General features: G+C 46.2%; 1 protein-coding gene across 3 annotated transcripts; it reads left to right on the forward strand.

Annotated features, from left to right (window-relative positions):
- Positions 1-6,408: 6,408 nt before the first annotated feature.
- On the forward strand, positions 6,409-11,793 carry Rab13 (RAB13, member RAS oncogene family). Of its 3 annotated transcripts, none has more exons than XR_004606603.2 (8): positions 6,773-7,059; positions 8,318-8,378; positions 9,649-9,709; positions 9,929-10,006; positions 10,427-10,516; positions 10,604-10,698; positions 10,779-10,832; positions 11,326-11,412. XR_004606603.2 is itself a non-coding variant. In XM_034499763.2 (8 exons), the coding sequence occupies exons 1-8, from the start codon at positions 6,936-6,938 to the stop codon at positions 11,401-11,403; spliced, it is 612 nt and encodes a 203-aa protein (XP_034355654.1). In that variant the 5' UTR covers positions 6,781-6,935; the 3' UTR covers positions 11,404-11,793. The 3 variants fall into 3 exon arrangements, 2 of the variants coding, with proteins under 2 accessions (XP_076788916.1, XP_034355654.1); XM_034499763.2 differs by having other exon boundaries at positions 6,781-7,059; positions 10,633-10,698; positions 11,326-11,793; XM_076932801.1 differs by lacking the exons at positions 9,929-10,006; positions 10,427-10,516; positions 10,604-10,698; positions 10,779-10,832; positions 11,326-11,412 and having other exon boundaries at positions 6,409-7,059; positions 9,545-9,663.

The following is an 11,793-nucleotide window of genomic DNA, read 5'->3' on the forward strand; positions in this document are numbered from 1 at the left end:
TCCATTGGTCTTCTGTGGCCCCTGTAAAAGGTCATTTGACCCCCACAGGTGGTCATGAAAACCTTCAGTAAGTACACTGAGCTTCATCCTCAGCCATTAGTCTTTTGTTTTCCATTTATAATATTTTTCTTCAGACAAGAATTCTCTTCTACTAGATGTTTGCACATTGGCTCCTTGTCTTTCAGATTTCAGCCTAAATGTCACTCCCTCTAAAATTACTCTATTCCAGGAATAATATGCTACAATCAGTTATCATTGATTCTCAAGTCTAGATTTTTGCTAGTGCCAGTGATAGCACAGTGGTACCAGCCATGGTGAATGGATGACATCACTGAGATTAACAAAAACACAAGCACAGGGCTTTCCTTTGGAGAACTGCTGGTCCAGCCTTTGTCAGCACACTTTGATGGGAGTTCAGGGAACTTGCTTCACCCTTTTTCTTCTGGGATTAATAAAGCCTACAGGTGCTTTTGATCATTTTTATTCCTCTATAGAAACATTATAGACATTGTAAAGATTCTTATTTTTATCACTTTTTTAAAAGTGTGTATGTGTGGGCATGTGAGACACATGAAATGTAGATGTCAGAAGAGGCCAGAAGCCTGTGGTTTCCCTGGAACTGAATTACAGGTGGTTGTAAGTTCCAACATGAATGCTGGGAACTGTCATGAGCAGCACCAGCCTTGAACTGCTGAGCCATCTCTCTAGCCCCAACAAGTAGACCTTTGCTCATTGTCTTAGAGAAGAAGGATGCTTTGGTCTTCATCTCTCTCCTTCTCATTGTCTGAGTAGTAATGCTGCAAAGAGTAGAAATCTTGGGAGTGGGGCTGGAGAGATGGCTCAGCAGTTAAGAGCACTGACTACTCTTCCAGAAGCCCTGAGTTCAATTCCCAGCAACCACATGGTAGCTCACAGCCATCTGTAATGGCATCTGATGCCCTCTTCTGGTGTGTCTGAAGACACCAACAGTATGCTCATATACATAAAATAATTAATTAAAAAAACAAAAACAAAAGAAATCTTGGGAGGGCCGGGCGGTGGTGGCGCATGCCTTTAATCCTTAATCCCAGCACTTGGGAGGCAGAGGCAGGCGGATTTCTGAGTTCGAGGCCAGCCTGGTCTACAGAGTGAGTCCCAGGACAGCCAGGGCTGCACAGAGAAACCCTGTCTCGGGAAAAGAAATCTTGGGAGGCCAGGAATGTAGTTTCATTGTTAGAGGGCTTCCCTAACAAGCATGAAGCCATGAGGTTTGGCAACTGAGGGGTAAAAGTCACCCTTGCGCACACCGTTAATCCCAGCACTTGGGAGGCAGAGGCAGGTGCATTTCTGAGTTCAAGGCCAGCCTGGTCTACAGAGTGAGTTCCAGGACAGCCAGGGCTACACAGAGAAACCCTGTCTCGAAAAACCGGAAAGAAAAAAAAAAAAAAAAAAAAAAAAAGTCACCCTTGCTGAAGCTTTGAGAGCTAAGGAGAGTATTTGATGAGACAAGATTGGATGAAATAGACCAGCTAAAGTACCAGAAAAGTGAACATAGAATTTATAATCAGATGCAAGAGAATTGGAGTATGGAATTAAATAGATACAAAAGAAACTAGACTTTAAAAAATTATGAACTTTTATCAGAATGGCCCCTGAAAACTAAAGAGTGATTTATTTATTTATTTATTTATTTTGAACTTTTACTTACATTTTAATTAATTTGTGTGTGAGCACGCACGTGTGTACACTCTTGGCCTATGTGGCGATAAGGTGATAACTTTCAGGAGTGAGTTCACTCCTTCTACTGTGTATGTCCTGAGTATTAAATTCAGGTCATTAGGCTTGGTGGCAAATGCCCTTATGCACTGAGCCATCTTACCAGCTTCTCTCTGCACCTTTGGTTTTTGGTTGGTTGATTTTGATTTTTTGTTTTTGGTTTTTTTGTTTGTTTGGTTGGTTTGGTTTGGTTTTTTGCTTGAAGATAGGGTCTCTCTACAGAGCCATGGCTATCCTGTAACGCACTCTGTAGACTAGGCTAGCCTCAAACTCACAGAGATCCACCTGCCTCTGCCTCCTGCGAGCTGGAATCAAAGATACATACCACTGTGCCCTACTTTTCTTTTTAGTTTTTCTTTTTTTTTTTTTTTTTTTTTTAAGATTTATTTATTTTATGTATATGAATGTTCTGTCTGTATGTACATCTACACGCCAGAAGAGGGCATCATCACATTACTAGATGGTTGTGAGCCATCATGCAGTTGCTGGAAATTGAACTCAGGACCTCACCACTGAGCCCAGCTTTTCTTTTTAAAAACTATTTTCATGACAGTGGTGGCGCACGCCTTTAATCCCAGCACTTGGGAGGCAGAGGCAGGCGGATTTCTGAGTTCAAGGCCAGCCTGGTCTACAGAGTGAGTTCCAGGACAGCCAAGGCTATACAGAGAAACCCTGTCTCGAATGTATATAATACACTCTGCCACATCACTCCACCTTCTCTCCAAAATGTTCTGCAGAACTTGTTCCTTTCCCATTGTGTCTTTTTGTTTTGTTTTGTTTTGTTTTGTTTTGTTTTGTTTTGATGAGTTTAACCGGGGCTGCCACCAGGGTCATCTATGACTGAACACTGACAGGTCCAGTGCTGTTGTTTATTCTTATTTACATATTTGAGGCAATCTCCCACTATGTATACCTGGCTGGCCTGAAACTTGTTATGTAGGCCTAGCTATCCTGGAACTCACAGAGATCCTTCTGCCTCTGGAGTGCTGAGTATTAGGTCATAAAGAAAACTCCCAATTCCCCAGACCCCAAAAGGCAGGCCAGATACTCAGAAATAGGCTCAACCTGGAATGTATGTAGAGGGATTTCTAGTGGTTAGTTAAAAGCCAGCATTCCTCGGGAAGTTGTAAAACTGGTTCCCTACCAAAAAGAGTCATTTCCCTTACCTCTGGGAGAAGGGATGTGGGCTGCCTATTGTGGCTATCAGCATATCTGTTTAAGCTAGCCTCCAGGCCCTCTCAATATCACAAGTACCTGTTGCACAAGTCCACTAGCATCCTAGCCTTTCCCACCTCCTCCTCCTACCCTAAACTCCCTCCAGCTTTTGGGCTTCCCTTCCCCATCTGTTCATCCTTCTTAAACTAGGCTATGCCCACTAGTCTCTGTCTCCTGCTATTCTCCCCTCTCACAGATAGCCCTGGCCACGTTTGGTCTACTTCTTTCTCTTTTTGCTCTGGACTCTTCCCGATGCTTCTTGCTGTTGTCTCTCATGTCTATAGTAAAACCTTTCCCCTTAGCCATACAGTGGAGCTGTCCTGTCAGTTTATACACTGGGTTTAAAGGTGTGCACTATGACACTATCCACCCCACCCCAACATAGATTTTGACAGGGTCCATTCTAGTTTCTTCTGTTGCTGTGATAAACATCCTAGCCAAAAGCAACTTGGTGAGTAATAATGCCAACTAAAGCCAAGGAGTACCACTGCCTCAGTCCCAGGCTCACATTCCGATCCCTGATCCCTTTCTTATACAGCAGCCCCACCTGTCCAGGTATGGTCCCTCCCATATAGAGGGCTAGGCCCTCTGGCCTCAGTTAGCCATCAGGGAAATACCTGGGGCTGGAGAGAGATAGCTCTGAGGTTAACATTACAGGCTGCTCTTCCAGAGAACTAGGAGTTTGATTCTTAGCACCTACATAGTAGCTAACTTCCATGAAGGCTCATAACTGTCTGTAATCTGTAACTCCACTTTCAGGAGATCCAACACAACCTTCTGGCCTCCAAGGGCACCTGCCATGTATACGCTACACATACAAGCATGCAAGGGCAAAATATCCACACACAAAGAGAAATAAATCTACATAGAGATAGAGAGAGAGTCTGTCTAAAATTTAAAAAAATAATAATAATAAAAGAAAAAAGAAAATTCCCATGCCAGGCAGTGGTGACCCATGCCTTTAATCCCAGCACTTGGGAGGCAGAGGCAGGCGGATTTCTGAGTTCGAGGCTAGCCTGGTCTACAGAGTGAGTTCCAGGACAGCTAGGGCTACTCAGAGAAACCCTGTCTCAAAAAACAAAACAAACAAAAAAAAAAAAAGAAAGAAAGAAAGAAAGAAGGAAAGAACAAAAGAAAGAAAGAAAATTCCCCCATAGATGTGCCTACAGGCCAATCCAATGGTGATAATCCCTTAATTAAAGTTTCCTTGCGGGGCAGTGGTGGTGCACGCCTTTAATCCCAGCACTTGGGAGGCAGAGGCAGGTGAATTTCTGAGTTCGAGGCCAGCCTGGTCTACAGAGTGAGTTTCAGGACAGCCAAGGCTACACAGAGAAACCCTGTCTCAAAAAACAAAATACAAACAAACAAACAAACAAAAAAAAGACTTATGAACTTATGATTAAAGTTTCCTCTTCCCAGGTAAATCAAGTTGGCAACTGTGATTAGCAATCACAGGGTCTCCCAGCTAGTTTGCAACTCTCTACTAAGAGGAGGCTGGCCTTAGTTAGACATGCTTCTGTCTAATTTTCATCTTGCTTCTGTCTCCTGTGTGCTGGGACTGCAAATCCACCATACCTGGATGTCAGTGTGAGTTAAAGGACAGATTAGTCATTAAGGAAAAACAGAAAAGATTTGAGGTCTGTGCTACAGCTTGAAATGAAATGAGCCCTGAGGGAATAAGTCGTAGGGAATTGAAGCCCATAACGTAGCTCAATAGAAAAGTGCTTTGCCTAGCTTGGTACAATCCCCAGCGCCATTTAAAAAAAAAAATAGAATAATCGGACTGGGATATTGAAGTAGGCACAATGGTGCACGTGGATGATGGTAGTTCTAGCTATTGATCGGGCTGAGTCCAGATGATCACATGGTCCTACAAATTTGAGACTGATCTGGGCAACAGAGAGAGACCTTGCATCAACTAAATAAATGGGGTGGTGAGCTGGCTCTGCTCTGTTTAGTTCAGCATCCTGCAGCATGTCCTCTGACCTCCACACAAATGTGTTAGCATTTCATCTAGGCTCTGCCCTACAGTTACCTGGCAACAGCCAGGTATCCCTGACTCAGTATAAAAGGGGCTGCTTGCCCCCTCCTCACTCTCTTGCTCTTGCTCTCTCCTCTTGCTCCTGCTCCTTTGCCTTCTTCCCTCTCTCTCCTCATTCCCCTCTCCCACCAGAGTGCTCATGGCCTGCCTCCTCTACTCTCTCTCTCTGTCTTTCTCTGTCTCTCTCCCCATCTCCCTTTCTCTTTCTCCCCCTACCCCCTGCCTTTCTCTGTCTCTACTCCCTCAACTTTCCTCCCTATTCCCTGAATAAACTCTATTCTATACTATAGAATATACTATGGTACCTCATGGGGAAGGGATGCCTCTGCATGGGCCCACAGAGGCAGGGACCCCCTTCCCCCACACCTTACATATCTCTGGTCTCTTTCTTTTTATAAAACACAACATTATTTGTGCCTACACATACAAATAAATACAATGAATGAATGAATAAATTAATAAAATAAACAGAATAATTATTTGTGTGTCATAGTCGATATGGACTGTCAGCTTGACAAGATCTAGCATCACCTAGGAATCCAATCGATAGACAAGTCTGTCAGAAAGTTCTAGATTGGATCATCTGAGGTGGGAAACCCTACCTGACAATGAGTGGCACCATTCACTCTCCTGAATAAAAAGGAGAGAAGGAGCTGAGCACCAGCAGCCTCTCTCTCCGTCCGATTTTGGATGAAAAGTGACCAGATGCCCCATGCTGCTCCTGTCATGACAGGCTGCCTTCTGTATGCTGAAACAAGACATCTCTCATAAACTGTTTTGTCAAGTATTTTGTTCCAGGGGGGAAAAAGGTAACCGATACATTGTGTTTGTGAAAGGACAAATGTAACATATGGCAAACATAATGTAACAAATAAAGACACTTTCTCACGGCCAGTACTCATTTGTTAGAAAAGTACTTCTCTTTTTCCCTTTCTTTTTTCTTTTTTCTTTTTTCTTTCTCCTTTTCTCCTTCTCCTTCTCCTTCCTTCTCCTTCTCCTTCTCCTTCTCCTCCTTCTTCTTCTTTTATGAGACTGAAAAGATATTAAGAGCTGACTGTTCTTGTAGTGGATCTGGGTTCAATTCCCAGCAGCCACGTGGCAGCACCTGTAGACATTCCAGTTTCAGGGGATCGTTGCTGTCTTATAGCCTCTGCAGGCATGCAGGTCATACAGTGGATAAACAAAAAAAGTAAGTAAGTGAGTAAGTAACGATGGAAAGCTGGCCATGGTGGCTCACCGGTAATCCTCATACTTGAGAGATTGAGGCAGTGGGATTACCAGGCCCTGAAGGCCAGGTAGCGCTACTGAATTCTAGTCTCGCTTCAGAACGTGAATCGGCTCTGTGTGTTTTGGGTGTAATTGACGGGGTTGATTTTTATCATTTCAATTCTTCACTGTGCTCCACCAGGGGGCAGATAGATTCAGCATACTAACCTCCCAACCCGCTTCTTTTCAAAGGGGATTGGGATTTGTAGACTTAAGTAGCGCACTGCTGACAAAGTTCTAGGACCTTTATCATAAACTCAAAAGCCTATGAATAACGCCTCAGTTTTTTATCGATTTCCAGGGCTACCCCTATCTCCAATGCTTTCCCTCTTTCCTTAATCTCTTAAAATTCCTCTTTCCAATTCGGTCGAAAGAGAGGAAAGACAGCTAGCAAAAGGCAATGGGAAGGGCTAGGGAAACTGGCCCTCCGAGGCTGGGGAGGCAGCGCCCGGACTGCTGGAGCTGGACAGGCCTCTCCACTGGCGAAGAGGGGTGGAGCCGCGAGCAGGGCCGCCTCTCTTCTTTTCCCGGGGCCTGGGCGGAGAGGGAGGAAAACTTCCTGGCTGGGACTCCGGCGGTTTCTGCCTGCCAACCCTCCGATCCCGCCTACCAGTGTTGGCTCTTCCCGACCCTTCCCCCGGCGCCCCCAGTGTCCGCCATGGCCAAAGCCTACGACCACCTCTTCAAGTTGCTGCTGATCGGGGACTCGGGGGTGGGCAAGACTTGTCTGATCATTCGCTTTGCAGAGGACAACTTCAACAGCACTTACATCTCCACCATCGGTGAGCCCACTGGCTGTATCCCAGACCCACCCCTTACCCCACCCCCACCCCCATACACGGGCTCCTGAAAGACTAAGTAACCTACTTTTTTGGACCCCTTAGAGAAAGACACTAATTTCCAGTCTCTCGACCCCTGCCCCAGACCCATCCCCCATAATGTCCCTGAACAACACTCAAAACCTCAAACCTTTCTGAGGCTTCCAGGTAGCCCCAGTTGCTGCCACCCACTCCATTTCTTGGTGCTGCCTCCCTAGTCTCTCCAAATCCACATAGGTTATTGTCCTTTCCATCTGTTTCCTTCTTCACCCCATCTCTTCACCTAAACTCTAGATTCACTAGATTCTCTAGTGAATTCTCTAGATTCACAATTCTCTTTTCCCTGTTTCCCAATTCTATTGGCCTCTTACTGACCCACTGGGCTTCTAACTTCCCCCAGCATCCGCCTCACCTTCACATCATCTTTCTAGCCTCCGAACCCTCAGCAAGGTACTGCAGAGAGTGGCTGGGTGTGCTTCTGGAGTGAGGAAGATGGAAGTGAGGGGACTTTGGGGTCTCTGAGTAAGCTTCAGCACCCATCCTTCTCTTCCGGAGGCCTGGGAGATGTGCCCAGACTTCCAGTAAGAAGAATATCCTTTCCCTCCTCCCCTCCCTCTTCATCTTTCTTCATCTCCTCTTGACTGAGAATCTTACCTCCTCTGGTGACAAAAGGGAAACTCTCTCTCTCTCTCTCTCTCTCTCTCTCTCTCTCTCTCTCTCTCATTCTCTCTCTTCCTCCCCCTCCCCCTCTCCCTCTCCCTCTCTCCCTCTCTCCACCTCAGAACTAATTCTCCAGAGGACTCTGAGAAAGCCCCCATCTGTCACTTCCAAGCCTAGCTCACTAGTAAATTCCCATAGCCTTAATCAGCTGCCTTTCTCATTCCTCTCTACGAAGGGCTAGCAGGGCTGGTGGAGGACCAGTAGTGTCTGTGGGGAGAGGGGGGAAGAACAGGGAAAGTGAGATAGAGATGGAAGGAAAGTTGTCAGCTTTTAACCCCGCTGAAGAGTTGCATCACTTTTCTCCAAAACGTCCTAAAATCTGAGGAAAACCAGTATGTTTACCATAGGAATAAAGCTTTGGAAAAGCTCTCCCATTTACACATCCAGCAAGGTCACTCCCTCCAGTGCCTGCTCAGTGGAGGTACTGGCACAGCCCCCACTGTCTCCCACATACTTTTCACACATTCACATGTGCTTACCTGGCTTCACACCCTTCACCCAGGAATTGATTTCAAGATCCGAACTGTAGAAATAGAGGGGAAGAGGATCAAGCTGCAGGTCTGGTAAGTGAGCTGCCTGCTGCCCTGTCCACACCGCCCTTTGACCCCACCTCTCCCCCGCTCGAACCCTCCCCATTCATTTCTTCTTCCTTACTTTTTCTCTTTTCAGTTTTGGTTTTCTGAGTGTTTTGTTTTGTTTTGTTTTGCTTTGGTTTTTTGGTTTTTTGTGTTTTTTTTAGACAAAGTCTCATGCAGCCCAGGATGGCCTGGAACTCACTATGTAGCTGAGAAAGAAAGATCTTTATTAGCTCCTGTCTCCTGTGTCCTGGTGTTTGTTACAGGCATGTGCAGGCATGTGGCACCATGTTTGTCGTTCTGTTTTGCTTTCTTTCTCTTCTCCTCTCCCCTGGTCCAGAACCTCTGCTAATTTATCCATCTTGTTTAGTGAGCTATCAGCTGGCCGTGCATCTCTTACTGGTGTCCTGCTTTCAGTTTGTTTGTGTCCTTTCCTGGACTTGAAAACAAATGTCTTTTGAGCTATGATGTAGAAACAGGGTCTAAGTGTTGAAGAATTACAAATTTGACTCCCAGTCTATTGCTCCTCTCTAAATTTTAGAGAGCAATCTGGGTGTATGTAAATGCTGGGCCATGCTTTGAGTCACAGCACTTCAGAAGCAGAGGCAAGTGGATCTCTGTGAGTTTGAGGTCAGCCTGGTTTACAGGGTGCATTCTAGAATAGCCAGGGCTATGTAGAAAGACTCTATTTTAAAACATAGACATACACACACAATAATAACTTTAAAAGTTCTAGTGAGCACAGGCCAGATACAGAGGTGTAACCTGACTGTCTCAAGGAGGCTGGAGACACTACAGGTGCTGAAGCACTATGAGGCTTTACTGAAGCATTCTTGTATAACAGAGAAGCAGCAACAGTTAGGGTCTCAACCCTGGTACTGCTGTTTCACTTCTGCTTGACCTTCATTAGTTACCCAGCCTCCCTCCACACAGTTATTTCATTTATAAAATGGGGACCAATGAGCCATGCCTCACAATGATACAGCGAGGGTTAGTTACGATGACACACACACATAAAGTGATACTTAAGACAGTGCTTGGCATCTATGAGTAAACAGGAGACATCCTGTTTCCCAGGCCTGTAACCTCTGAATAGCAACCCAACTGTCCTTCTCCCTTTCCCCTTTACAGTTTCCTGCGTCTTTTCCTTTCAGCCCCCCACCTCCAGTGTTGCAAAAGCTGAGTGAGTCCTTAGGAAAAGACTAACCCCTTGGAGACTTTTTGCTTCTATCTCACTCTATGAAAACTTTTGCTTCAGGGACACAGCTGGCCAAGAACGATTCAAGACAATAACTACTGCCTATTACCGTGGAGCTATGGTATGAGGTGTGGGTCTGGACATGGGCTAAAGTCGGTCATAGTTTCATGAGTACAGAGGGTTATGAGCATCAGGGATAAAGGAGGAGGGCACAGTGCACATTGCAGAGAGCCCCATGTGGCCTGGGTTTAGACCCATGGATCAGACTTGGATGGTCACTTACAGGACAACAGAAAGCTAAGTGGGAATATGGTCCAAGGTGAACTTTACCATCCCTTAGGGCATTATCCTCGTGTATGACATCACAGATGAGAAATCCTTCGAGAATATTCAGAACTGGATGAAAAGCATCAAAGAGGTAAGATGCCTTCAAAAGAATGGGCAGGCTTCAGCTTTAATTTTTTGTGTGTGGGTGTTTTGCCTGCATCTCTATCTGTGAACCAAGAGCCCAGTGGTGCTCTCAGAAGTCAGAAAAGGGTAGTGGACTCCTGGGACTGGAGTAACAGATGGTTTTGAGCCACCAATTGCACCCAGGTCCTCTGGAAGAACAGCCAGTGCTCCTAACTGCTGAGCCTTCTCCTGCCCCAAACCCTCCTTTGTTTTGTTTTGTTTGTTTTTGTTTTCTTCTTGAGACAGGGTCTCACAGTAGCCCCAGCTGGTGTGAAACTTAATGTGTAGCCCAAACAGGTCTTGAGCTCACAGCAATCCTCCTGCCTCAGCTTTCTAAGTGCAGGACTTACAGGAAAGCCCCACCTTCTGCTTGTTTTGCTGTCTTCAGAATGCCTCTGCTGGAGTGGAGCGCCTCCTGCTGGGAAACAAGTGTGACATGGAGGCCAAGCGGAAGGTGCAGAAAGAGCAGGCTGAGAAGGTGAGTCAGACTGGGCTGTCTGCTGCAGGGCTGGGAGACCACTGTGAGGAGGCATCGCTGAATGCTTCCCTTCTGCCCTTTATCCAGCTCTCTCCTTCCTACCTCATCCCCTACAGTTGGCTCGAGAGCACAGAATCCGATTTTTTGAGACGAGTGCCAAATCCAGTGTGAATGTGGATGAGGTGAGAGCCACCCTCCAAGAAATAAAATACTAAGAGGTTTATCCCCTCCTTCAACCTGGGCTAAGCAGTTTCCCCTTTAGGCTTTCAGTTCCCTGGCTCGTGACATCTTGCTCAAGACAGGAGGCCGGCGATCGGTGAGTTGGTTCTACTTGGCTGAGTACCACTGCGAGTGTCTGCAAGAACTGAAGCAACTGGAGTGTACTGTGGTACACTCCTATATAGGTACACTCCACATAGGTACACACCTATGGTCCCAGCACCACGAGGTGCTGACAGAAGGATCAGGAGTTCAAGTTCATCTTCCACTACTCTGTCTAAACTCAAAAGTGCCTGCACCATTAATGCCAGCACTAGGGAGACAGAGGCAGGCTGATCTCTGTAAGGTCAAGGCTAGCCTCGTCTACAGCATGGATTGACAGCCAGGGCTACACAGAGAAACCCTATCTCATTAAAAAAAAAAAAAAAAAAAAAAAAAAAAAAAAAAAAAAAAGACAATTGAGGAGAAGGAACAATGCCAAGTGGGGGTGGGGTGGGGATGAGGGATGAAGGGGGGGGTGTCCTGAGTTTATAGACTAATCCTCCTGCCAGCCCTTCACACACCTGATCCTTCCACCTTCCTAACTCTAGGGAAACAACAGCAAGCCCTCAAGCACTGACCTGAAAACATCTGACAAGAAGAACAGCAACAAGTGCTCCTTGGGCTGAGGAACGCTTCTTGCCTCCTATTCACCCTGAACCTGGAGGCTGGACCTAAGGGAGGTGGACTGAGGGGTTCCAGAGGGGAGAACTGTGGTGGCACCTCGAGGGGTAGAGGATGGGAATGAGGAGGACGGGGAGGAAGGAAAGGAAGAAAGGGGCAGGGAAAGGAGGGGGAGGAACCAAGGATGTGAAAGGTGGACAGAAGTGGTTTGAGAAGAGGAAAGGAAGAAGAAATGAATGGCTCAGGTCGTGGACAGTCCAACATTAATGTCAATATGCTGATCTTTCTGTTCCTGGCTCAGGATTAAGGTCCTGAGAGGCTGGCTCGGCACTACTCTGAGGGTCCCTCACTCTACAGGGTCTTTGTTAGTATTAAAGGCTACTGTTTTGCATGAA

Source organism: Arvicanthis niloticus, chromosome 4 (assembly GCF_011762505.2).
Source record: "Arvicanthis niloticus isolate mArvNil1 chromosome 4, mArvNil1.pat.X, whole genome shotgun sequence".
Taxonomy (NCBI): domain Eukaryota; kingdom Metazoa; phylum Chordata; class Mammalia; order Rodentia; family Muridae; genus Arvicanthis; species Arvicanthis niloticus.